This window comes from Sprattus sprattus (assembly GCF_963457725.1).
Source record: "Sprattus sprattus genome assembly, chromosome: 2".
NCBI classification, from domain to species: Eukaryota; Metazoa; Chordata; class Actinopteri; order Clupeiformes; family Clupeidae; genus Sprattus; species Sprattus sprattus.
In genome coordinates this window covers 3,720,112-3,739,680 of record NC_137921.1, presented here as the reverse complement: position 1 = coordinate 3,739,680, position 19,569 = coordinate 3,720,112, and the positions used below count along the sequence as shown (strand labels likewise).

At 44.6% G+C, this 19,569-nt stretch overlaps 1 protein-coding gene across 1 annotated transcript; it reads right to left on the bottom strand.

The window, feature by feature from the left end:
• Positions 1-8,609: 8,609 nt before the first annotated feature.
• On the bottom strand, positions 8,610-14,224 carry zgpat (zinc finger, CCCH-type with G patch domain). Its single transcript, XM_080860809.1, has 7 exons — positions 14,187-14,224; positions 12,365-13,061; positions 11,858-11,991; positions 11,200-11,352; positions 10,366-10,488; positions 9,616-10,024; positions 8,610-9,357 (listed from the first exon to the last, which is right to left on the bottom strand). The coding sequence occupies exons 2-7, from the start codon at positions 13,024-13,026 to the stop codon at positions 9,219-9,221; spliced, it is 1,620 nt and encodes a 539-aa protein (XP_080716935.1). The 5' UTR covers positions 13,027-13,061; positions 14,187-14,224; the 3' UTR covers positions 8,610-9,218.
• Between the last annotated feature and the right edge of the window lie 5,345 nt (positions 14,225-19,569).

The following is a 19,569-nucleotide window of genomic DNA, read 5'->3' as shown; positions in this document are numbered from 1 at the left end:
TGCTCCACCTTGCCCAGGCTGTGTTTGCGCTAACTGTGGCTGGGTGGTAAATCTTGGCCGGCGTTGTTGGCACTCTCTCTTCCAGTGGCCGGGCTTGTAACAGCCCATACAGAGGTTTTCCTGTCTACAGTGTGCAGTAGTTGAGTGTTCAGCAGACTGACAGACTCTACATCTACTCTGAACAATGGCTACTGGACTCCTGTTCGGCGGCACGACTGCTGCTGTCTGGGCCTTCTGCTCCAGCACATGGTTCAGCAAGCCAATGAGAGACTGGATACAGACGCTCTCTGTCTGAGAAGAGGATGGGGGCTCAATTGCCTTTGAGTAGCAGGTCAGGTCTGTGGTGTTATTGGCAGTGACTGTCTCTCTTACTGATGCCTGAGCATGTGCACCAATGTTCTGTGGCCGGTAAGCTTTGGCTTGAGATATTGTTCTTACCTCTCTCTGATGTTCAATGAGGTGTTCCTGAATCTCATCCGCTGTCCACTTCTCTGCTATTTTGCACTTTAGGACACTTGCAAGAGCAGGGTCAGGACAGTGTTTCACCAACATCATTGTTACCTCGTGAGAGGGATCCTCAATGTTTCGCCCCTGCCTTCTCAGACACTCATCCGCGACATCCACAGCCTTATTCAAGCGTATCCAGTAGTCCATCGGACTCTCCCTGGCCAGAGGAAGAGTGTTATAAAAATCTGCTAGAGGCATCGAAGAGTAGGTTATCTCACTGAAATGTTGTTTCAGAATATCAAAGACAAGCTTGGAGTCATCAGTTGGCCGCAGCGATGGCATGCTGCGCAGTGTAACTTTAACAATGTCTCTAGCCTTTCCCATTAGTCTAGACATTATCTCCTGGGACTGTTCTCGTGGAGACACACCCCTCTTATTCAAGTAGACACTCATAATCTCTTCCCACTCATGCACTGTGTGTTTGTCCGTTCCATCACCCCTGAAGTACGGTGGCTCTTTGACATCTGTCTTCATAACTAACTTTACTCCAGTCATGTTCAAGTCAGTCTGTCCATGTCCTAAATTCAGACTAGGTGTAGGAGTGGTTTGGCTATCTGCACTACTAACAGATCTCTTCAGCTGGCTAGCAATATTCTCTCCTATTTCGTGAGCTAACTGTGTAATGAGACTCCCTAGGTCTGAGGAGCTCACATCTGGACTAAACACTGGCTGACGTGGAGAGTGCTCATCTGTGTGCGTTTGAGTGTATGAGAATACAGGGGGACCCACTGGACTAACACCACTCCCAATGTCTGAGACATACCCTAACCTACGTGCATGCGGTGCGGGGGACTGTGCATCAGTATGTACTCGTGTGGACGAGAGCCCAGGTTTGCCCAGTGCACCAGCACCTCTAACCGGCGTGCTCTCATCCCTCATAAACTGGCCCCTACCTAAGCTTACTAAACCAATACCCCCCCAGCCCATTGGTGTCTTTACATCCTCACCATCAGCCATTTTTGCAAAAGTGGTGATGTATTAGGCTATGGCAATAATATATGAATTACTAGCAAATTCAAATATGAATAGAAAAAAAATAAATCACAATGTAAAATTATACTAGCTGATATATAAGCAATTAAGAGTTACAATTTACACATTAACATTCGCTCGTGTACTTGTCAACGTCCTGAAGAGGTTCTTATTCGTCACAGCAACCAGCGGCAATCATCCTGGCGATGATCTGAAGAGATGTCATCCGGGTCACGGCACCAATGTAGCCGGCGTGGTCTAACCTCGCTGACTACTGCGTTGTGTTCTGGTGCACAATATCTAACAGGACGCTGACGTTCTTTCCAGTAGCTTTATTGCAACTTCCAGTTTGTAGAATGCCTTTTGTTGCATGGCAAAACATAGACAGACAAAAGAAAAGGACAACTGAAACATATACACTACACTACAAAACGACAGAAAAACGAAAACTAGCATACAATTAAATAGGTAACACACGAGGTTAGCTATATGTAAAAATATATCTTAAACCAGCAAATATATCCCCAAATCCCAAAACAAACTTACCAACCCTATATTCTTATCACAATACATACTCATGAACCACCGTGTGCACCAACATGTACGCTAAAACACATATATTACTAACTAACATTATATTAATATGACCACACTATGAACACGTACCTTTTGTTGCATGGCAAAACATAGACTGAGCCTGGCACGTAACTACAGCCTATAGCAACCAAAGCAGCCAGTAGAGGGCGCACTTACTCAAGAAATAATAATGCAATCATAGCTATCATAAAAGAAAACAAGATTTTGGTGAAATAAAACTTATATACACAAAATATTAAATGAAAGATTGCACACATATTAGTTATACTTTAAACCTGTTACATGGGCACCCACTGTTCGAGGGACATGTCCACCTGGTGTCTGCTCTGTGGCAAGTCTCAGTCCACGGAGTTCCGAAACTACTTGGAGTGGTTCCGCTGCAAGAAGGGGTACTTCTCCACCTTTGACTACTGCCTGAGGCACACCGTCTGCCCACCAGGGGAAGGAGTACAAACCGCAGGTATAACACACACACACACACACACACACCCACCCACCCAAGATGTCTTTCAGGTGTTAAATCATTTTGTTCATATCCTGTGACACACACACTCACACTCATTCGGTGTAAATGAGCCTTGGTCTCTAGTCGTGTTTAGTCTGTCTGTCTAGTACTGAAGGTTTGTGTCAGCCACCGACATCAACAGTCTGACAGCTCACACAGCACTCACCCTGAGCGCCTCTAGAGGGAGTCAGTGCTATGGGAGGCCTCCTCAACAGCGTTACCAAGTTACCAAGAGCCACTGGTCCAATTGGTGAAAATTCTGTTCCACATCTAGTACAGGCAGGCTAAAAATAGCAGGTAAACTAGTTGATATTTAGGTCCCAAACGTAGCGGTTCAGTGTCTGTTAGCCAGCTGTTCCATGCTGTTGGTTGACTCTGGCCTCTCCATAGAGGGCTGTTAGTGGTGTTTGCAAGGTGTTTGCATGCCTTTAGGTAGTTAGCCTGCTAGTTCTGGAACAGAACTCCTTATTGGTGCTTTAAGATCTTATTTGACGTAAGACACATTTTCAGACATTGTTTATTTATGTTTTCATATTCTCCCTATACTTGGATCTTAGTGGTCGTGTAGCCTATTTCCTGCTGAAGATCAGAATTAAAGAAAGTATATTAAAAAAAACCAGGAAAAACAAATTCAGCGTTAACATTTCAAACATTGAAAAAAATAAATCAAAACCGAGAAAAATGTACCCTCTTTCTGCAGATCCTATGCGTTGGTGGTATAGTGGTGAGCATAGCTGCCTTCCAAGCAGTTGACCCGGGTTCGATTCCCGGCCAACGCAACTCCTTTAGTTCTGCTATCTAAAAAACTGACGTGGCAGCACGACGCTCGCTCTGACGTGAAACAAACTGTGTACGTCATAGACATGTATACATAGACACCGCCTCCACTGCTTCAGCCCGTTGCCTCGGCGAAACGCGTCGCCGCCATTTTGGGAAAGGAGCTCTCTGCCGTCAGAGGTCTGTCAGACGTGTCAAACAAGCGCAAGTTGCCAGGAGCTGCGGTTTATCTGGATAAAAATCACGATAACCTTTTACATTTCACAACCAATTTCATGGAGTATTCAAGGGTTTATGCTCTACGTGAAGTGTGTGAAAAATATTTGCCTCTACGTTACTTTGAATCTCGCTAGTTAAATCGCCAGTCATACATGTGCATGGGTCTATGATAAACGCGCACCTGTCTTGCACAGCTTGTGCACTTTGAAAAATACTGAGAAGATCTATAAACTATCGAAATAGTGCTTCTTTAGTTACTACGTATTGACCATCATTAAGAGAAAGAGCATACATCAAATAGTGAGAAACTGGCAGTCAGTGTGTTTTTCATAGTTTAATAGTTCCTTTTCAAGTATGTGCATTAAGAAACCTTGAACAGTGCCATTGGCAATACACAGTTATTTCACAGATCAACATTACAAAAAAAGCTATATATTTCTATAGCAGTAAAAATATACACATCTCAATATACACATACACATCTCAATAGTTGAACTGTAATATAAATAACATAGCATATATATAATACAATATAATATAATGACTCAGTATAATGTGCAATGGAATAACATATATATGATATATATGTGATACGATAATATATTTTAAGATATATATGTGATAAAATATATTACATTATATTATATTGTAAGATATATATGATATAATATAATAACTTAATCTAGGCTAGAACCCTTTAAAGAGTATGGTCTTGCTGAGCTTTTTTCGACTTTCGACCTTCTGTGTGTCGGGCGTCAGAGACTTGGTCAGGTAGTAGGCAATTGGAGCCTTCCAATGGCCTTGTAGGCCAACCACCATAAACACCAGAGCCTCAGTGGCAATATCTGTCTCGTTTAGGCCATCCCCCATGTCCACAAATCCGGTCATTTTCTGGGAATGTGGACTGTACTGGACATGTTTCCTGATGGCCATGCCATCCAGCATGAGCGCCACACGTCCATACTTCACTGGATCTTCCTCTCTTTTTCTTCTCAACATGTCCAGCATCATGGTGTTGAGTCCAGGCTTGGAATCCACAGAGCTCATCCACCTTTATCAAATGAAAAAGTAGTTATTATTAAGTAGCAATAATATAATAAAAATGTATTTGAACCAGTAATTTCCTATCAATAAAATGCAATTAAATGTAATGGCAAATACCTTTGCAATGTATGTGGATGTGGTAGGTGGAGGTGGAGAGACTCTCTCAGGTAAGAGTAGGCTTTGGGCCCGTGCAGGTGGAGAGTGAGGGCAAACTCCCTTTGCTCTTTAGTGTACTCGTGGCCCTGTTTGGACAGGAGGCCTAATGGAAGATCTGAAATGCAGATATCACAGAGTAATTAGTAAATGACTGAAAGAGTATGAATGTCATTATGAAAACACCAATAGGCTAATGTGTTTATTTCCAGGCAAGGCCATATGAATGCAAATATGTAATCTTGTCGTGGCTGTAGACAAAAGCCAACAATCATTGTCTTAATAGCTCTAGCTTAAAGATGCACAAAAGCCAGGAACCATGACTGATTGCTCTAAACAGGTGCCCATAAACACCTGCCAACAAAGGTACCTGGCTATTGTGTGTCTTGAAGCTAGAGCTATCAGACTATGATTGTTGGCTTTTGTCTTTTATTTACAGTGGCATGTTTTGAGCCTTTTTTTGTTTTAATCTCGTCTCTTTTTTAAATACATCACAGAGAGAAATTAAGGCCAGTCGCTCAGCCGAAACGCAGCCATCCGTCGCGACCATAAATGCTATATAATTACATTATACATACATTGTAATTACTCACAAGCAAGTAGTGGTAGATTATATATATATACTGTATATCTTACATTTCTTGACAATATTATCTCCTGTTGACGAACGATAGAATAAGGCTTTTGCTCCTCATGTCCATTTCACGTTAGACTAGCTATAGTCTGATTCTGGTGGCAACTTAGCTGTCTCAACTTAGCTCTTAGCTCTCAACAAAATACATGATCTACGTGACATGACTGAATTTTACAATTACAAATAGAAACAATTGTTTAGTCTTACTTGTGAAAGGTAATTCCTTGCGATCTTGATTGAATCGTCCTGACGGTAGTGCACCCCCAAGCGGCACATGAACTAGGCATCTTCACTCCGATGACGAATAGCACCTTTGGTAAGATGGCGCCGACGATTTATGCTGTCCAAGGCCGAAGGCGGGGTCTATGTATACATGTCTATGGTGTACGTTACCGAGCTTCGACACATCTACTGCGCGAGGACCCCCGAGCTGCTGCTTGGGTCTGCAAGTGTGGACAACATTCCCTAAATCCTTAGCCTTCAATAGCACACGTGCAGTCGTTTTCTCTTGTAGCGATTATTGTTGCTGTTTTGTCTGCTTGATACAATGCCAAAATGTTGCTAAACTGTACTGTGGCTATCCCCACCTGTTAAATCGAAAGAGGGACTTACCTTACCCTTTCTCTTAAAAAGGACCCATACCTTAAAAAGGGTCGAAATGTCCCCGATTACAGCTTGTTCTCTTTCCAGGCACTTGGATGGAGTTTTGGAGCAGGCAATCATACGTAGCGTTAAAAGACTTCTATATCCATCCGTTACTGCCTGCAACTCTGCCTGCGACTCTCGGGGTGCTCCATGGACCATTCAAACATTCTCTAAAACAGTGGTTCTTAACCTTATTGGAGGTACTGAACCCTGCAAGCTTCATCAGTGCATTCGCCGAACCCCTCGTAATTTGAAAAATAAAATATGATTTCTTCAAAACGTGGGTATGAACCCCTGAGAGTGACTTAACGAACCCCTGGGGTTCGATCGAACCCAGGTTAAGAACCACTGCTCTAAAATGTACCGAAATATCAATTTGACATCATACTTTTTGGCAGTTCTACTGACGTTGACACATTTTTATTTCTAATAAACAAAAGATGAAAAAAAATATATAAAACGGAAAATATCAGGGTAAGTGATAGGAATCCCACTCCCAACATGTAAATATATGCACACAACACAACAGATACAAATCCCCATCCGGCGAATCAGAGTGAATCAGAGGTTGACACTATCTGTCTAAAACAGATGAGTTGATGAGGAGGTCAGTGAGAAGCCCAGCAAAGCAGCACTTGGAGTTAGCGCTCTAACCTTAGGTACTTAGTCTTTAGTACTCGCCTCTTTCAAAAGGGCAGCACTAGGAGTTAGTGCATACTCTAGTCTCGAGTACTCGACTCTTTCAAGAGCAGCTGAGTTAGAGCATACTCTAGTCTATAGTCGACTCTTTCAAGAGCAGCTGAGTTAGAGCATACTCTAGTCTCGAGTACTCGACTCCTTCAGCTGAGTTAGAGCATACTCTAGTCTCTAGTCGACTCTTTCAAGAGCAGCTGAGTTAGAGCATACTCTAGTCTCTAGTCGACTCTTTCAAGAGCAGCTGAGTTAGAGCATACTCTAGTCTCGAGTACTCGACTCTTTCAGCTGAGTTAGAGCATACTCTAGTCTCGAGTACTCGACTCTTTCAAGAGGCAGCTGAGTTAGAGTATACTCTAGTCTCGAGTACTCGACTCTTTCAAGAGGCAGCTGAGTTAGAGCATACTCTAGTCTCTAGTACTCGAGTCTTTCAGCTGAGTTAGAGCATACTCTAGTCTCGAGTACTCGACTCCTTCAGCTGAGTTAGAGTATACTCTAGTCTCTAGTCGACTCTTTCAAGAGCAGCTGAGTTAGAGTATACTCTAGTCTCTAGTACTTGACTCCTTCAGCTGAGTTAGAGTATACTCTAGTCTCGAGTACTCGACTCTTTCAAGAGGCAGCTGAGTTAGAGCATACTCTAGTCTCTAGTACTTGACTCCTTCAGCTGAGTTAAAGCATACTCTAGTCTCTAGTCGACTCTTTCAAGAGCAGCTGAGTTAGAGCATACTCTAGTCTCTAGTCGACTCTTTCAAGAGCAGCTGAGTTAGAGCATACTCTAGTCTCTAGTACTTGACTCCTTCAGCTGAGTTAAAGCATACTCTAGTCTCTAGTCGACTCTTTCAAGAGCAGCTGAGTTAGAGCATACTCTAGTCTCTAGTACTCGACTCTTTCAAGAGGCAGCTGAGTTAGAGCATACTCTAGTCTCTAGTACTCGACTCTTTCAAGAGGCAGCTGAGTTAGAGCATACTCTAGTCTCTAGTACTTGACTCCTTCAGCTGAGTTAGAGCATACTCTAGTCTCTAGTACTTGACTCCTTCAGCTGAGTTAGAGCATACTCTAGTCTCGAGTACTTGACTCCTTCAGCTGAGTTAGAGCATACTCTAGTCTCTAGTACTTGACTCTTTCAGCTGAGTTAGAGCATACTCTAGTCTCGAGTACTCGACTCCTTCAGCTGAGTTAGAGCATACTCTAGTCTCTAGTACTCGACTCTTTCAAGAGGCAGCTGAGTTAGAGCATACTCTAGTCTCTAGTACTCGACTCTTTCAAGAGGCAGCTGAGTTAGAGCATACTCTAGTCTCTAGTACTTGACTCCTTCAGCTGAGTTAGAGCATAGTCTAGTCTCTAGTACTTGACTCTTTCAGCTGAGTTAGAGCATACTCTAGTCTCTAGTACTCGAGTCTTTCAGCTGAGTTAGAGCATACTCTAGTCTCGAGTACTCGACTCCTTCAGCTGAGTTAGAGCATACTCTAGTCTCTAGTACTCGACTCTTTCAAGAGGCAGCTGAGTTAGAGCATACTCTAGTCTCGAGTACTCGACTCTTCCAGCTGAGTTAGAGCATACTCTAGTCTCGAGTACTCGACTCCTTCAGCTGAGTTAGAGCATACTCTAGTCTCGAGTACTCGACTCTTTCAAGAGGCAGCTGAGTTAGAGCATACTTTATTCTTTAGTACTCGACTCTTTCAAGAGGCAGCTGACTGGAAAAGATCAGGCTCTTGTCTGGTGTCGTTTCATCTCAGGATGTGTTAGTCATGCCAAGGAGGACGATGCTGAAGAGGGGATTCTCATGTTGTGTTTGTCTACTGTTTTATTCCGTAAAACATATGCTCTCAGAATCAGAGAGAAATACCTGTATGGACACACACGTCAACGCCTCACTCTCCCGAGAAACTAAAAGGTTAATCCAAAAAAACATAAAAAAGGTCCCAGAGCTAATCGTACAAATCACTTCATTGTATAGTCCGTGTGATAACACACACTCTGTTCAACCAGGCACAGACTGCTTGTGACCGCGACCGAACGTGCCACACCAAACGACCGTGTCAGGAGAGGTTCGGTTCTCCTGCGTGACGTGGTTTAGGACTGCATCATGTTCTTTTGAGGGTTGCTGAGAACTGTGTGATGTTCATGTGTGGGGTCAAAAATTGTGATTGGTCAAAAACATGTTCTTTTGTGTGTGCATTGTGATCAGTCAGAACTTGGCCATGCTCTTGTGTGTGTGTGTGTGTGTGTGTGTGTGTGTGTGTGTGTGTGTGTGTGTGTGTGTGTGTGTGTGTGTGTGTGTGTGTGTGTGTGGGGCCCTCTTGCACTCTGACTGGTCAGAATTAGGTTGTGTGAGTGTGCGTCAGCCCTCGTGCGTAGTGATTGGTCAGAACTCGGTCATGTTCTTGTGTGTGTCGGCCCTCCTGCGCTGTGATTGGTCAGAAGAACTCGGTCATGTTCTTGTGTGTGTCGGCTCTCCTGCGCTGTGATTGGTCAGAACTCGGTCATGTTCTTGTGTGTGTCGGCCCTCTTGCGCTTTGATTGGAGGAGCTGCTCCTGAGCCTTCTGCTGAGCGAGACGCTTCTGAGCCGCAGCCAAGTTCTCCTCCAGACGACCGACCACGGCAGCATCCCTGACAACACACACACACACATCAGATGGATACACACACACACACACACACACATCAGATGGATACACACACACATTAGATGGATACACACACACACACACACACACATCGGATGGATACACACACACACACACACACATCAAATGGATACACACACACATTAGATGGATACACACACACACACACACATCAGATGGATACACACACACAGGCACACACATATCAGATGGATAAACACACACACACTCTCGGTCTTACCTGCCGACTTTCCGGTTCAGGGAGTGTCTGAGCCCCTGGATCTCCTTCTCCGTCTGCGTGACCCTCTCGGTGGCCTGGTACAGCTGCACGTTCATCTCCCTCTTGTCTCGCTGGCCCCCCCTGTAGGCGTCGAGTGGCGCTGCGGCTGCGGCCGGCCCAGAGGAGCGGGCCTGGGCAGCAGAACCCAGTTTGGCGTTGAGGAAGTCGAAGACGTTGGGCTTCCCGTCCCCGCCGCCGGCCTTCCTCTTGCGCCTCCTCTTGGGGCCGGGGGCCCCCCCCTTCCTGGGGATGTGGGGGCGCGTGGCCAGAGCGCGGGCCATCTCCCCACACCCCTCCAGAGCGGCCGCCCCCCTGGGAACCACCTGCGCCTGCACCGGCTCCACACGGCCCTCAAGATACTTACCCAGACCTTACACACACACACACACACACACACACACACACACACACACACACACACACACACACACACACACACACAAATAATCACATACAGCGGCAATAACGTAAGTGCACAAACACACACACACACAAACACACAGTCACTCACTCTCTCTTGCACACACACACACAAACACACACACACACACACACACACACACACACAAATAATCACATATAGCGGCAAAAATGTTTGCGCACAAACACACACACACACATACAGTCACTCACTCTCTCACACACACACAAACACATACACACACACACACAGTCACACACACTCTCTCGCACACACACACACACACTCACCTTTGCCCTGCTCGTAGCCCATCTTCATGAGCAGTCTGGAGCCGATGCCGCGTGTGTGAACCTCCCAGCCGCCAAACTCCGAGCCGTCCACCTCTGCCCAACCAGCCTCTGCAGTGTCTACCACTACACACACACACACACACACACACACACACACACACACACACGCACACGCACACGCACACACACACTCACGTTAACAAACACACATTGTTTACAACATTAGAAAAGAGCAAAAATTCATCTTTTCTCAAGAGGTACAGCCAATGGTTTTAGTTCCCAGCCTGTATCCCCCAAACTGGCCCTATATATAACATATGTGTGGACAGCGTGTGTGTGTGTTTTTGTGGACAGCATGTGTGTGTGTGTGTGTGGACAGCGTGTGTGTTTGTGGACAGCGTGTGTGTTTGTGGACAGCGTGTGTGTTTGTGGACAGCGTGTGTGTGTGTTTGTGGACAGCGTGTGTGTGTGGGGACAGCGTGTGTGTGTGTGTGTGTGTGTGTGTGGACAGCGTGTGTGTGTGTGTGTGTGTGTGTGTGTGTGGACAGCGAGTGTGTGTGTGTGTGTGTGTGTGTGTGTGTGTGTTTGTCATGTGTGTGTGTGGACAGCGTGCTGCTGCTGAGACAAGTCCTGCTGATCAGAATATTGACACTTTGCCTAAATTATCATTCAGAATACACGGATTATCTTCATATCGAATTCCTTGAATACTCCATCACTACATCCAGCTAGCTTGAGTTGAACCAAAGCCTACAGCGATGGTATTTCCATTCAGGATTTTCCATCACACACATACACACACACTCACATACACATGTACACACACACACAAACCTTTAGCAAAGGCCATGTCTGTGTCATCGTCATCAGATTCAGAGGAGACAGGATCATCAGTCCGCATTGGTGGGATCACACCATCCGCTTCAAGCTCCGCCTTCTTTAGCAGCAGCGAATCAAACTTCACAGAGTACACACCATCCTTCAACTCTGGAAAACACACAAACAGAAACACATGTCACAGTCGGCCAGCTGTCAACACACACACGCATGCACTCTCACACACTCTCACTCTCTCACTCACTCACTCACTCACTCACACACACACTCACTCACTCACTCACTCACTCACTCACTCATACACGCACTCTCTCTCTCACTCACTCACATACTCACATACTCTCTCTCTCTCACTCACACACACACACACACACACACACACACACACACACACACACACACACACACCCACACACTCTCTCTCTCTCTCTCTCTCTCTCTGTCTCACTCACTCAATCTCTCTCACACACACACACACACACACACTCTCTCTCTCTCACTCACTCTCTCACTCACTCAATCTCTCTCACACACACTCACTCACACACTATCTCTCTCTCTCTCACACTCTCTCTCTCTTTCTTTCCCTCTCTCTCTCACACTCTTTCTCTCTCTCTCTCACACTCTCTCTCTCTTTCCTCTCTCTCTCTCTCACCAGTAATCTTGGCAGGGTACCACACTCCATCCTCGTGACGGGCGAGACAGGATGACCCCGCCCCCAGCTCGCTAAGGTCCGCCTCCTTGAAGTCCCTGAGCTCAGACACGCACACCGCCTCCCCATGGGAAAACCTAGAATAATAATAATAATAATAACAATAAGTACAATAATAATAATACTAATGATAATAATAATAATAATAAAAATAATAATAATTCATTTAATTTATAGCGCACTCTACATTCACCTGAATCTCAAAGTGCCACAGTGAGAACATTGTTTTTAACTATGTTTTAACTATGCTTTTAACTTAGTTTAAACATAGTTAAAACATAGTTAGAAAACAACCTATAATAAAGCATAGTTAAATGGGAGGGGTGAACACAGTCAAACCGACTTGTTACATTTGCATAACAGTGTGGCCCAACACCGTGGTATTTCCTTATTAAATTAATGATGTCATCCAACAACTCATTCCTGGAGAGCCCGGGGGGGCGGTCCTACCTGCAGTTGTCTGGGAAACGGCACTTGTCCTCCAGGTAGAAGGGGCAGGGCTTCATCGCTCGGTTGGTGGGCTGAAGGTAGAGCACTCGCACAAGCTCCTCCCCTTCCGCTGGAGGCTCCGCCCCCACCACCATAGCATTGTGATACTCCAAAGTCCCCCAGGAGGTGCGATACGGCGCTCGTACTTTACTCCCGCTCAAATAGTCCTCCACCTCCTCCTCATCCTCTTCATCATCATCTTCCTCACCCTCCTCCGCCTTCATTGCAGGCCCAGACGAGCGGCTGTCTGCTCCCAGTCCAACCAACTCCGAGTAGAACGAGGAGCACTCACCGTCCTGCTCGTCACGTTCTATTTGTCCCTGCTGGCTGCCCGTAGCAGTCCCCAGGTTGTTGTTGTTGTTGTTGGCAGGGAGGAGTTGTCTCTGCTGCTCTGTGTGTCCCTGTGGGCTCTCCGTAAGAGCCTCCAGGCTGGCTAGCAGCTGGCTCTTCTTCAGGCTGAGGAGGCTGCCCTCGGTCAGCTCCAGGAGCTCCTGCAGGTCACTCCTCAGCTGGAGCAGGTCCCCCTGCTGCTCCGGGTCCAGCCCCGCGGCCAGAGCCGCCTCCACCTGCTGCAGCTGGCCAGCATACGTCTGGATGGATGCCAGCAGCGTCCCTTCATCCATGGCCGCCCGGAGAAGAGAAGAGCTCCCCTATTGGTCTAGGAACGCCAGATCAGTCAAACACACTAACTTGCACTTCAGCAGTTACATTCCTGCACTTCTTTTAGTTTTTATGTCGTTTTTCTATTTATTATTTATGTAAAGTAGTATTTATTGTTACACCAGCAGCGTCCCTTCATCCATGGCCGGCCGGAGAAGAGAGGAGCTTTTCTATTGGTCTAGGGACGCCAGAGCAGTCAAACACACACACCTCTCACATGCATAACTTGCACTTCAGCAGTTACATTCCTGCACTCCTTTTTCCTTCTTTGTCGTTTTTCTATTTCTTATGTTAAGAAGTATTTATCGTAACAACAGTTTTTTTATTGCTCTTAGCTTGACTGTTCTCTCCCTTGTATGTCGCTTTGGACAAAACGCGTCTACTAAATGACTAAATCTTAATGTTAATGTAATGCATACACTCACACAATGGCAAGATAATGTCCACGTATACAAAAGTAGTAGTGTCAAAGGGGTATACTCAAATACGTGAGATTACAACCTAATCTTCCTTCGGGATCGATCACTATCTATCTATCTATATATTATTCTATCCATATATTCTGACTACCCATCCTGAATTTAAACAGATATGCAACACAGTTGGTCAGAATGTAATTGAACTCCCGGAAATTACACAAGTAATTTCAATGTCAAGGCAACAAGACCTGGCATCATCTGACAGCCAAATCAGGCAATTTATCGAACAAGCCTATGCGACCAACAAGCTAGCCTCAAAATGTCGCATATTTACATGCCACACTGCCATCTAACGTTTTCTATTATTTTCCTACTACTGCTGGCTGAACATTAACAATGGCACGAACAAATCATTCTGTCAACGGTGTGTCTTTCTTTGTCAGAGGGAAATAATTAAACAATGTTACAGAACGACACTTAAAACTCTAGTACTAGCACCCATGTCAATCTCAGTGCAATGCGAAGTTAGCCAGCTAGCCTGCTTGCTACCTCTTTGGTCAGTTTTCTAGGCTAGTTAACCAGCTGGCATTGTCATATATTCTTCTATAACACGTGTATGGCATGTTTACATATTCTAGTCTTAACGTATCTTTTAAATAAAAGTTAATTTCACTGATCATGACCAAATACTTCAATCACGTTACCTTTCCAAAACATATCAACACCGGTTTGCACGCTTCCTTGTTTTTTTTTTTGCAACTGCAACACAAACAGGCGGTCTACTGCCCCCGCTGGACAGGAGTTTGAACTCTGAAACGCATTCTCCAGAAAGTGCACTATATGACTAGAGCCACAAGAGGGTGCTATTACACATTCTATTTCAGCTTGTATCAGCCCGATGTTGGTAATTTACTACTATGTTTCTGACGTGAAACTTTGAAGCTCAGGAGGCGCTGTTGTAGTTTACACCCCGGTTACATGCCAGCCTGGCGACAGAAATACCTTTATTTTATAGTGCGCTTTTCAAGTACCCAAAGTCTCAAAAGAGGAATTCTATACGACCTTTCAGCGTGACGAGCGAATTGGGGGGAAAAGTTGAGGGAAGTTTAATATTAAGCAAATGCAGAGCTAATTTAGCCACCAACGGCCAATCAGATTGTTTAATGTTGTCTCTGACGGTTATTATATTGCAGGGCTATGGTGTCCTTCGTCGTTTAATTTGCTAAAAAAGAAGAGCTTGGATGTAGCCTACTCACCGGCCACTTCATTAGGTACACCGGCTCAACTGCTTGTTAAAGTAAATATCTAATCAGTCAATCACTTGACAGAAACTCAATGCATTTAGGCATGTAAACATGCTCAAGAGGATCTTAAATTTAAACCAAACATCAGAATGGGGAAGAAAGGTCATTTAAGTGACTTTGAACGTGGCCTAGATTTTGGTGCCAGACGCTGGTCTGAGTATTTCAGACATTGCTGACCTATCGGTTTTTTTTACACACCACCATCTCTAGGGTTACAGAGAATGGTCTCTAGGGTTACAGAGAAGGGTCTCTACGGTTACACAGAATAGTCCGAAAATGAGAAAATATCCAGTGATATATATCCATATATATCCAAATATCCATCCTCTTCGCTGGGGGTAAAGGCCTTCTTGATGCCAGAGGCCAGAGGAGAATTGCCAGACTGGTTCAATATGATAAAAGGCAACAATAACTGAATAACTCGACCACACTGCTGCCTGGTCTGATGAGTCTCGATTTCTGCTGTGACATTCAGATGGTAGGGTCACAATTTGGCGTAAACAACATGAACGCATGGATCCATCCTGCCTTGTTTCAATGGCTCAGGCTGGTGGTGGTGCTGTCATGGTGTGGGGGATATTTTCTTGGCACACTTTAGGCCCCATAGTACCATTTGAACCTTGTTTAAACGCCACAGCCTACCTGAGTATTGTTGCTGACCATGTCCATCCCTTTATGACCACATTGTACCCATCTTCTGATGGCTACTTCCAGCAGGATAACGTGCCATGTCACAAAGCTCAAATTGGTTTCTAGAACAATGTTCTCCAGTTGCCTCCAAAATCACCAGATCTCATTCCAATAGAACAAGGGTTTTCAACTGGTTTTGTCCGAGGGACCACCATTCTGACTAGAAAGTAATTTGCGGCCCACTGATGTGCCTGCACACGAGCACATGCGTGTTTGTAACCGCCACTGCCACCACCACCACGCCCCCTCCCCCTGCACAGTCATTCTGCCTACAACACTTAAATATGTGAAATTATCGGGGGACATCGCAAGCCACCACCACGCACCTACCATCTACCATACCATCTGTGTCCTTCACACAACAGCATCACACCAACACCTCACTCTAGTATCCGAGTCTTTCAAAACAGCATTCCACCAACACCTTACTCTAAGGTAAGGTAAGGTAAGGTAAGGTAAGGTAAGGTAAGGTAGGTACTCTAGTTCCACCAACACCTTACTCTAAGGTAAGGTAAGGTAAGGTAAGGTAAGGTAAGGTAAGGTAAGGTAAGGTAAGGTAAGGTAAGGTAGGTACTCTAGTTCCACCAACACCTTACTCTAAAGGCTGATTCATGCTTCCTTACGTAAGCGTAAGCGCAAGCGCAAGAGGCCGCGCAAGCCCCTTGCGCGACCCTTGCGCGACTTCTTACGTCTTGCGTGCGTCGGCCCCTTTTTCTAGACTTGCGTCATTTTTTACGTAAGCCCTTACGCGAGCCTCGCAGCCTGCATTCTATCAACGAATGATACGAGATGAGGTTACTAAAATATTCTGCATGTCTACTCAGTTTTACAGTGCTTCCCAAGTAAAGGTTTGAAAAGAACTTCAAGCTTCAGACTTTCTGTTAGGGAACCTGTTATCTATCTGCAGAGCAAATGTCAGGCTCATACAAAAACATTAACGTGAATTACTTGATGCTAATACCTAGCGCGGTGTCTATAGGATTTTCCATATACGTTAGCATTAAGCTAACGTATTTTCTACCACAGTTAAACATGCAATACTATGTGATTGTTTTTAGAAAACGAATGTTACGTGATGAGATTACTCAAATGTAGTATGCATGTCTGCTCAGTTTAACAGTGCTACCCAAGCAAAGGTTTGAAAAGAACTTCAAGCTTCAGACTTTCTGTTAGGGAAACAGCTTTGTATCTGCCAGGCAAATGGCAGGCTCATGACAACACGCGCAACCTTTGGGAGCATGAACTGCACCGAGGAAATTTTGCGCAACCGTTAACCCCCAACGCTGTAGCATGCAGCCGCTTTAAGGTAAGGTAAGGTAAGGTAAGGTAGGTACTCTAGTTCCACCAACACCTTACTCTAAGGTAAGGTAAGGTAAGGTAAGGTAGGTACTCTAGTTCCACCAACACCTTACTCTAAGGTAAGGTAAGGTAAGGTAAGGTAGGTACTCTAGTTCCACCAACACCTTACTCTAAGGTAAGGTAAGGTAAGGTAAGGTAAGGTAAGGTAAGGTAAGGTAAGGTAAGGTAAGGTAAGGTAAGGTAAGGTAAGGTAAGGTAAGGTAGGTACTCTAGTATTTGGGTGGGTTTTCTGTCTGCTCCGTCTGAGCTCCGTCTGAGCTGGAGGCAAGTCTGGACTGGACACACACACACACACACATGCCTTAAAAACTCAAAACACCCAAACGCCCCAGCCCTCTAAGTAGAGTGGTTCTTGGGTTCATGGAGTTCATTCAATTGAGCCCCACATCCTCCCAGGCTGTAGTATTCCTGAGTATGACACAGACACACACACAGACACAGACACAGACACAGACTCAGACTCATACTCACTCACACAAACACAAAAACAAACAGACACACAAACAGACACAGACACACTCACACAAACAGACACAGACACACACAGAGACTCACTCACACAGACACAGACTCACTCACAGACACAGACTCAGACACATACACACACACACACACCCCCCAACCTCATGAGTTTGGACAGTACAGGAGAGCACAGGCAGAGCTAATTATGACCTGCAAAGCCTGGAGGTTTTTAAAATGTTTAATGAAATGGCAGATTTCACACACAAGTTATTCAAATATGATTATATCTACATCCTACATAACATATACTTAATTAAATATCCAATTAAGTATGCAAGCAAAATATCCAATTATAATGCAAGCAAAAGTATGCAAGCAAAAGTAAACATCTTGAGGGAAAGTAAACTGAGAGATGGCGAACGACTGAATAAAGGGCTGGGGGGGGGGGGGGGGGTGTTGACTGCTGCAGAGAGGAACAGGTACTAACAGGTGGAAATATCTCAGGCATGAACTGAATAATCTTACTAATGACATAACTCAGACATTAAGTATCTCGGATATGAAATAACTCACGGATAAAATACCTCACGTATGAACTGAATAATCTTACTTATGACATAAGTCAGGCATTAAGTATCTCAACTATGAGTGGTGTAGTGGTCCCTGGAGAAGTGGGTATACTCTGAATTATTGTTAATTAATAAACACAGCACAGGATAAACGCCCTGTTTTGAGAAGTGGGTATACGCAATGCTGACTGAAAAATAAGTGGGTATACTCCGTATTCCTGCGTATATCCTGGATAAACACACACACACCACTGGGTATGAAGTATCTGAACCTGAGAGAGAGAGAGAGTAAGTGCATGCGTGTCTGTGTGTGGGAGTGTATGTTGACAGCGGTTGCTATGTGTGTGTTTCCAGAGTTGAAGGATGGTGTATACACTGTGTTTGATTCGCTGCTGATAAAGACGGCGGAGCTTGAAGCAGATGGTGTGATCCCACCCATGCGGACTGATGATCCTGTCTCCTCTGAATCTGATGACGACACAGACATGGCCTTTGGTTAATGTGTGTGTGTGTGTGTGTGTGTGTGTGTGTGTGGACTGATGACCCTGTCTCCTCTGAATCTGATGACGACACAGACATGGCCTTCGGTTAAGGTGTGTGTGTGTGTGTGTGTGTGTGTGTGTGTGTGTGTGTGTGTGTGGACTGATGATCCTGTCTCCTCTGAAGCTGATGAAGACACAGACATGTCCCAGATAAAGGAGAGTTTGATGCACAGGATTTTGGGGACGAGAGCAGAGATTGATGAAGATAAACTCAAAACTTTATTGCATTTCAAAAACACACTTTACATTTTCACACACATACAATACACTTACACTGTAACAACTTCAGGTCCAGAACCATGGTACCGACATCTCACAAAGACGCATGAAACTATAGTGATAAGAATGACAGAAACATTCTTTATCTCTCCCCAACAACACTCCATGCAGTTACCCTTCATGTTATTTAACTCTCCCAAACAACACTGAGGTCCAAGCAGTAACCCTTCATGTTTTTTAAAGTAAAAAAATAAATGACAGTGTTTGTGTTATCTTAAAGTGAACGCCATTCATTTGTTCTGAACAATTCATGTTCAAATATATCACCCTCTTCTGAGGGAACACACACACACACAGACATTTACATTTACTTCCATTTACAGTCACATGCAAGGCAGCATACATGAGAAAACCTAATGAGGGACAGCCTTGATAGACAGAGACAGAGACAGAGACAGAGACAGACAACAAACAGGGATGCAATGAAAGTCCCACTGGAGTGCACATTTTATAAAAAATATGGTTTTATATCTAATTTGAGGTGTTCAATATATTATCTGCAGCATAAAAAATATAAAAAAATATGTTATTTTATCTCCTTACGCATTAAATATGTCATGTATTGTACACACAGTGAATGAGGTGGAGGCCTTGATAGGGTCAGCGGAGACAGACAGAGACAGAGACAGAGACAGACAGAGACAGACACAGACACAGAGACAGAGACAGACAGAGACACAGACAGAGAACAAACGGGGAGGCAAAGAAAGTCCCACTTGGAGTGCACATTTTATAAAAAAAATATGGTTTTATATCTAACTGAGGTGTTCAATATATTATCTGCAGCATAAAAAATATTAAAAAATATGTTCTTTTATCTCCTTACGCATTAATTATGTCATGTATTGTACACACAGTGAATGAGAGCTATATGAATGAATG

Bases quoted from the DNA above. Each gene is read 5' to 3' on its own strand.
- zgpat (XM_080860809.1), bottom strand. From the start codon at position 13,026: ATGGATGAAGGGACGCTGCTGGCATCCATCCAGACGTATGCTGGCCAG. The intron at 10,489-11,199 runs GTTTGTGTGTGT...GTGTGTGTGTAG, and splicing joins AGACATGGCCTTTGCTAAAG to TGGTAGACACTGCAGAGGCT. The intron at 10,025-10,365 runs GTGAGTGTGTGT...TGTGTGTGTAAG, and splicing joins GGGCTACGAGCAGGGCAAAG to GTCTGGGTAAGTATCTTGAG.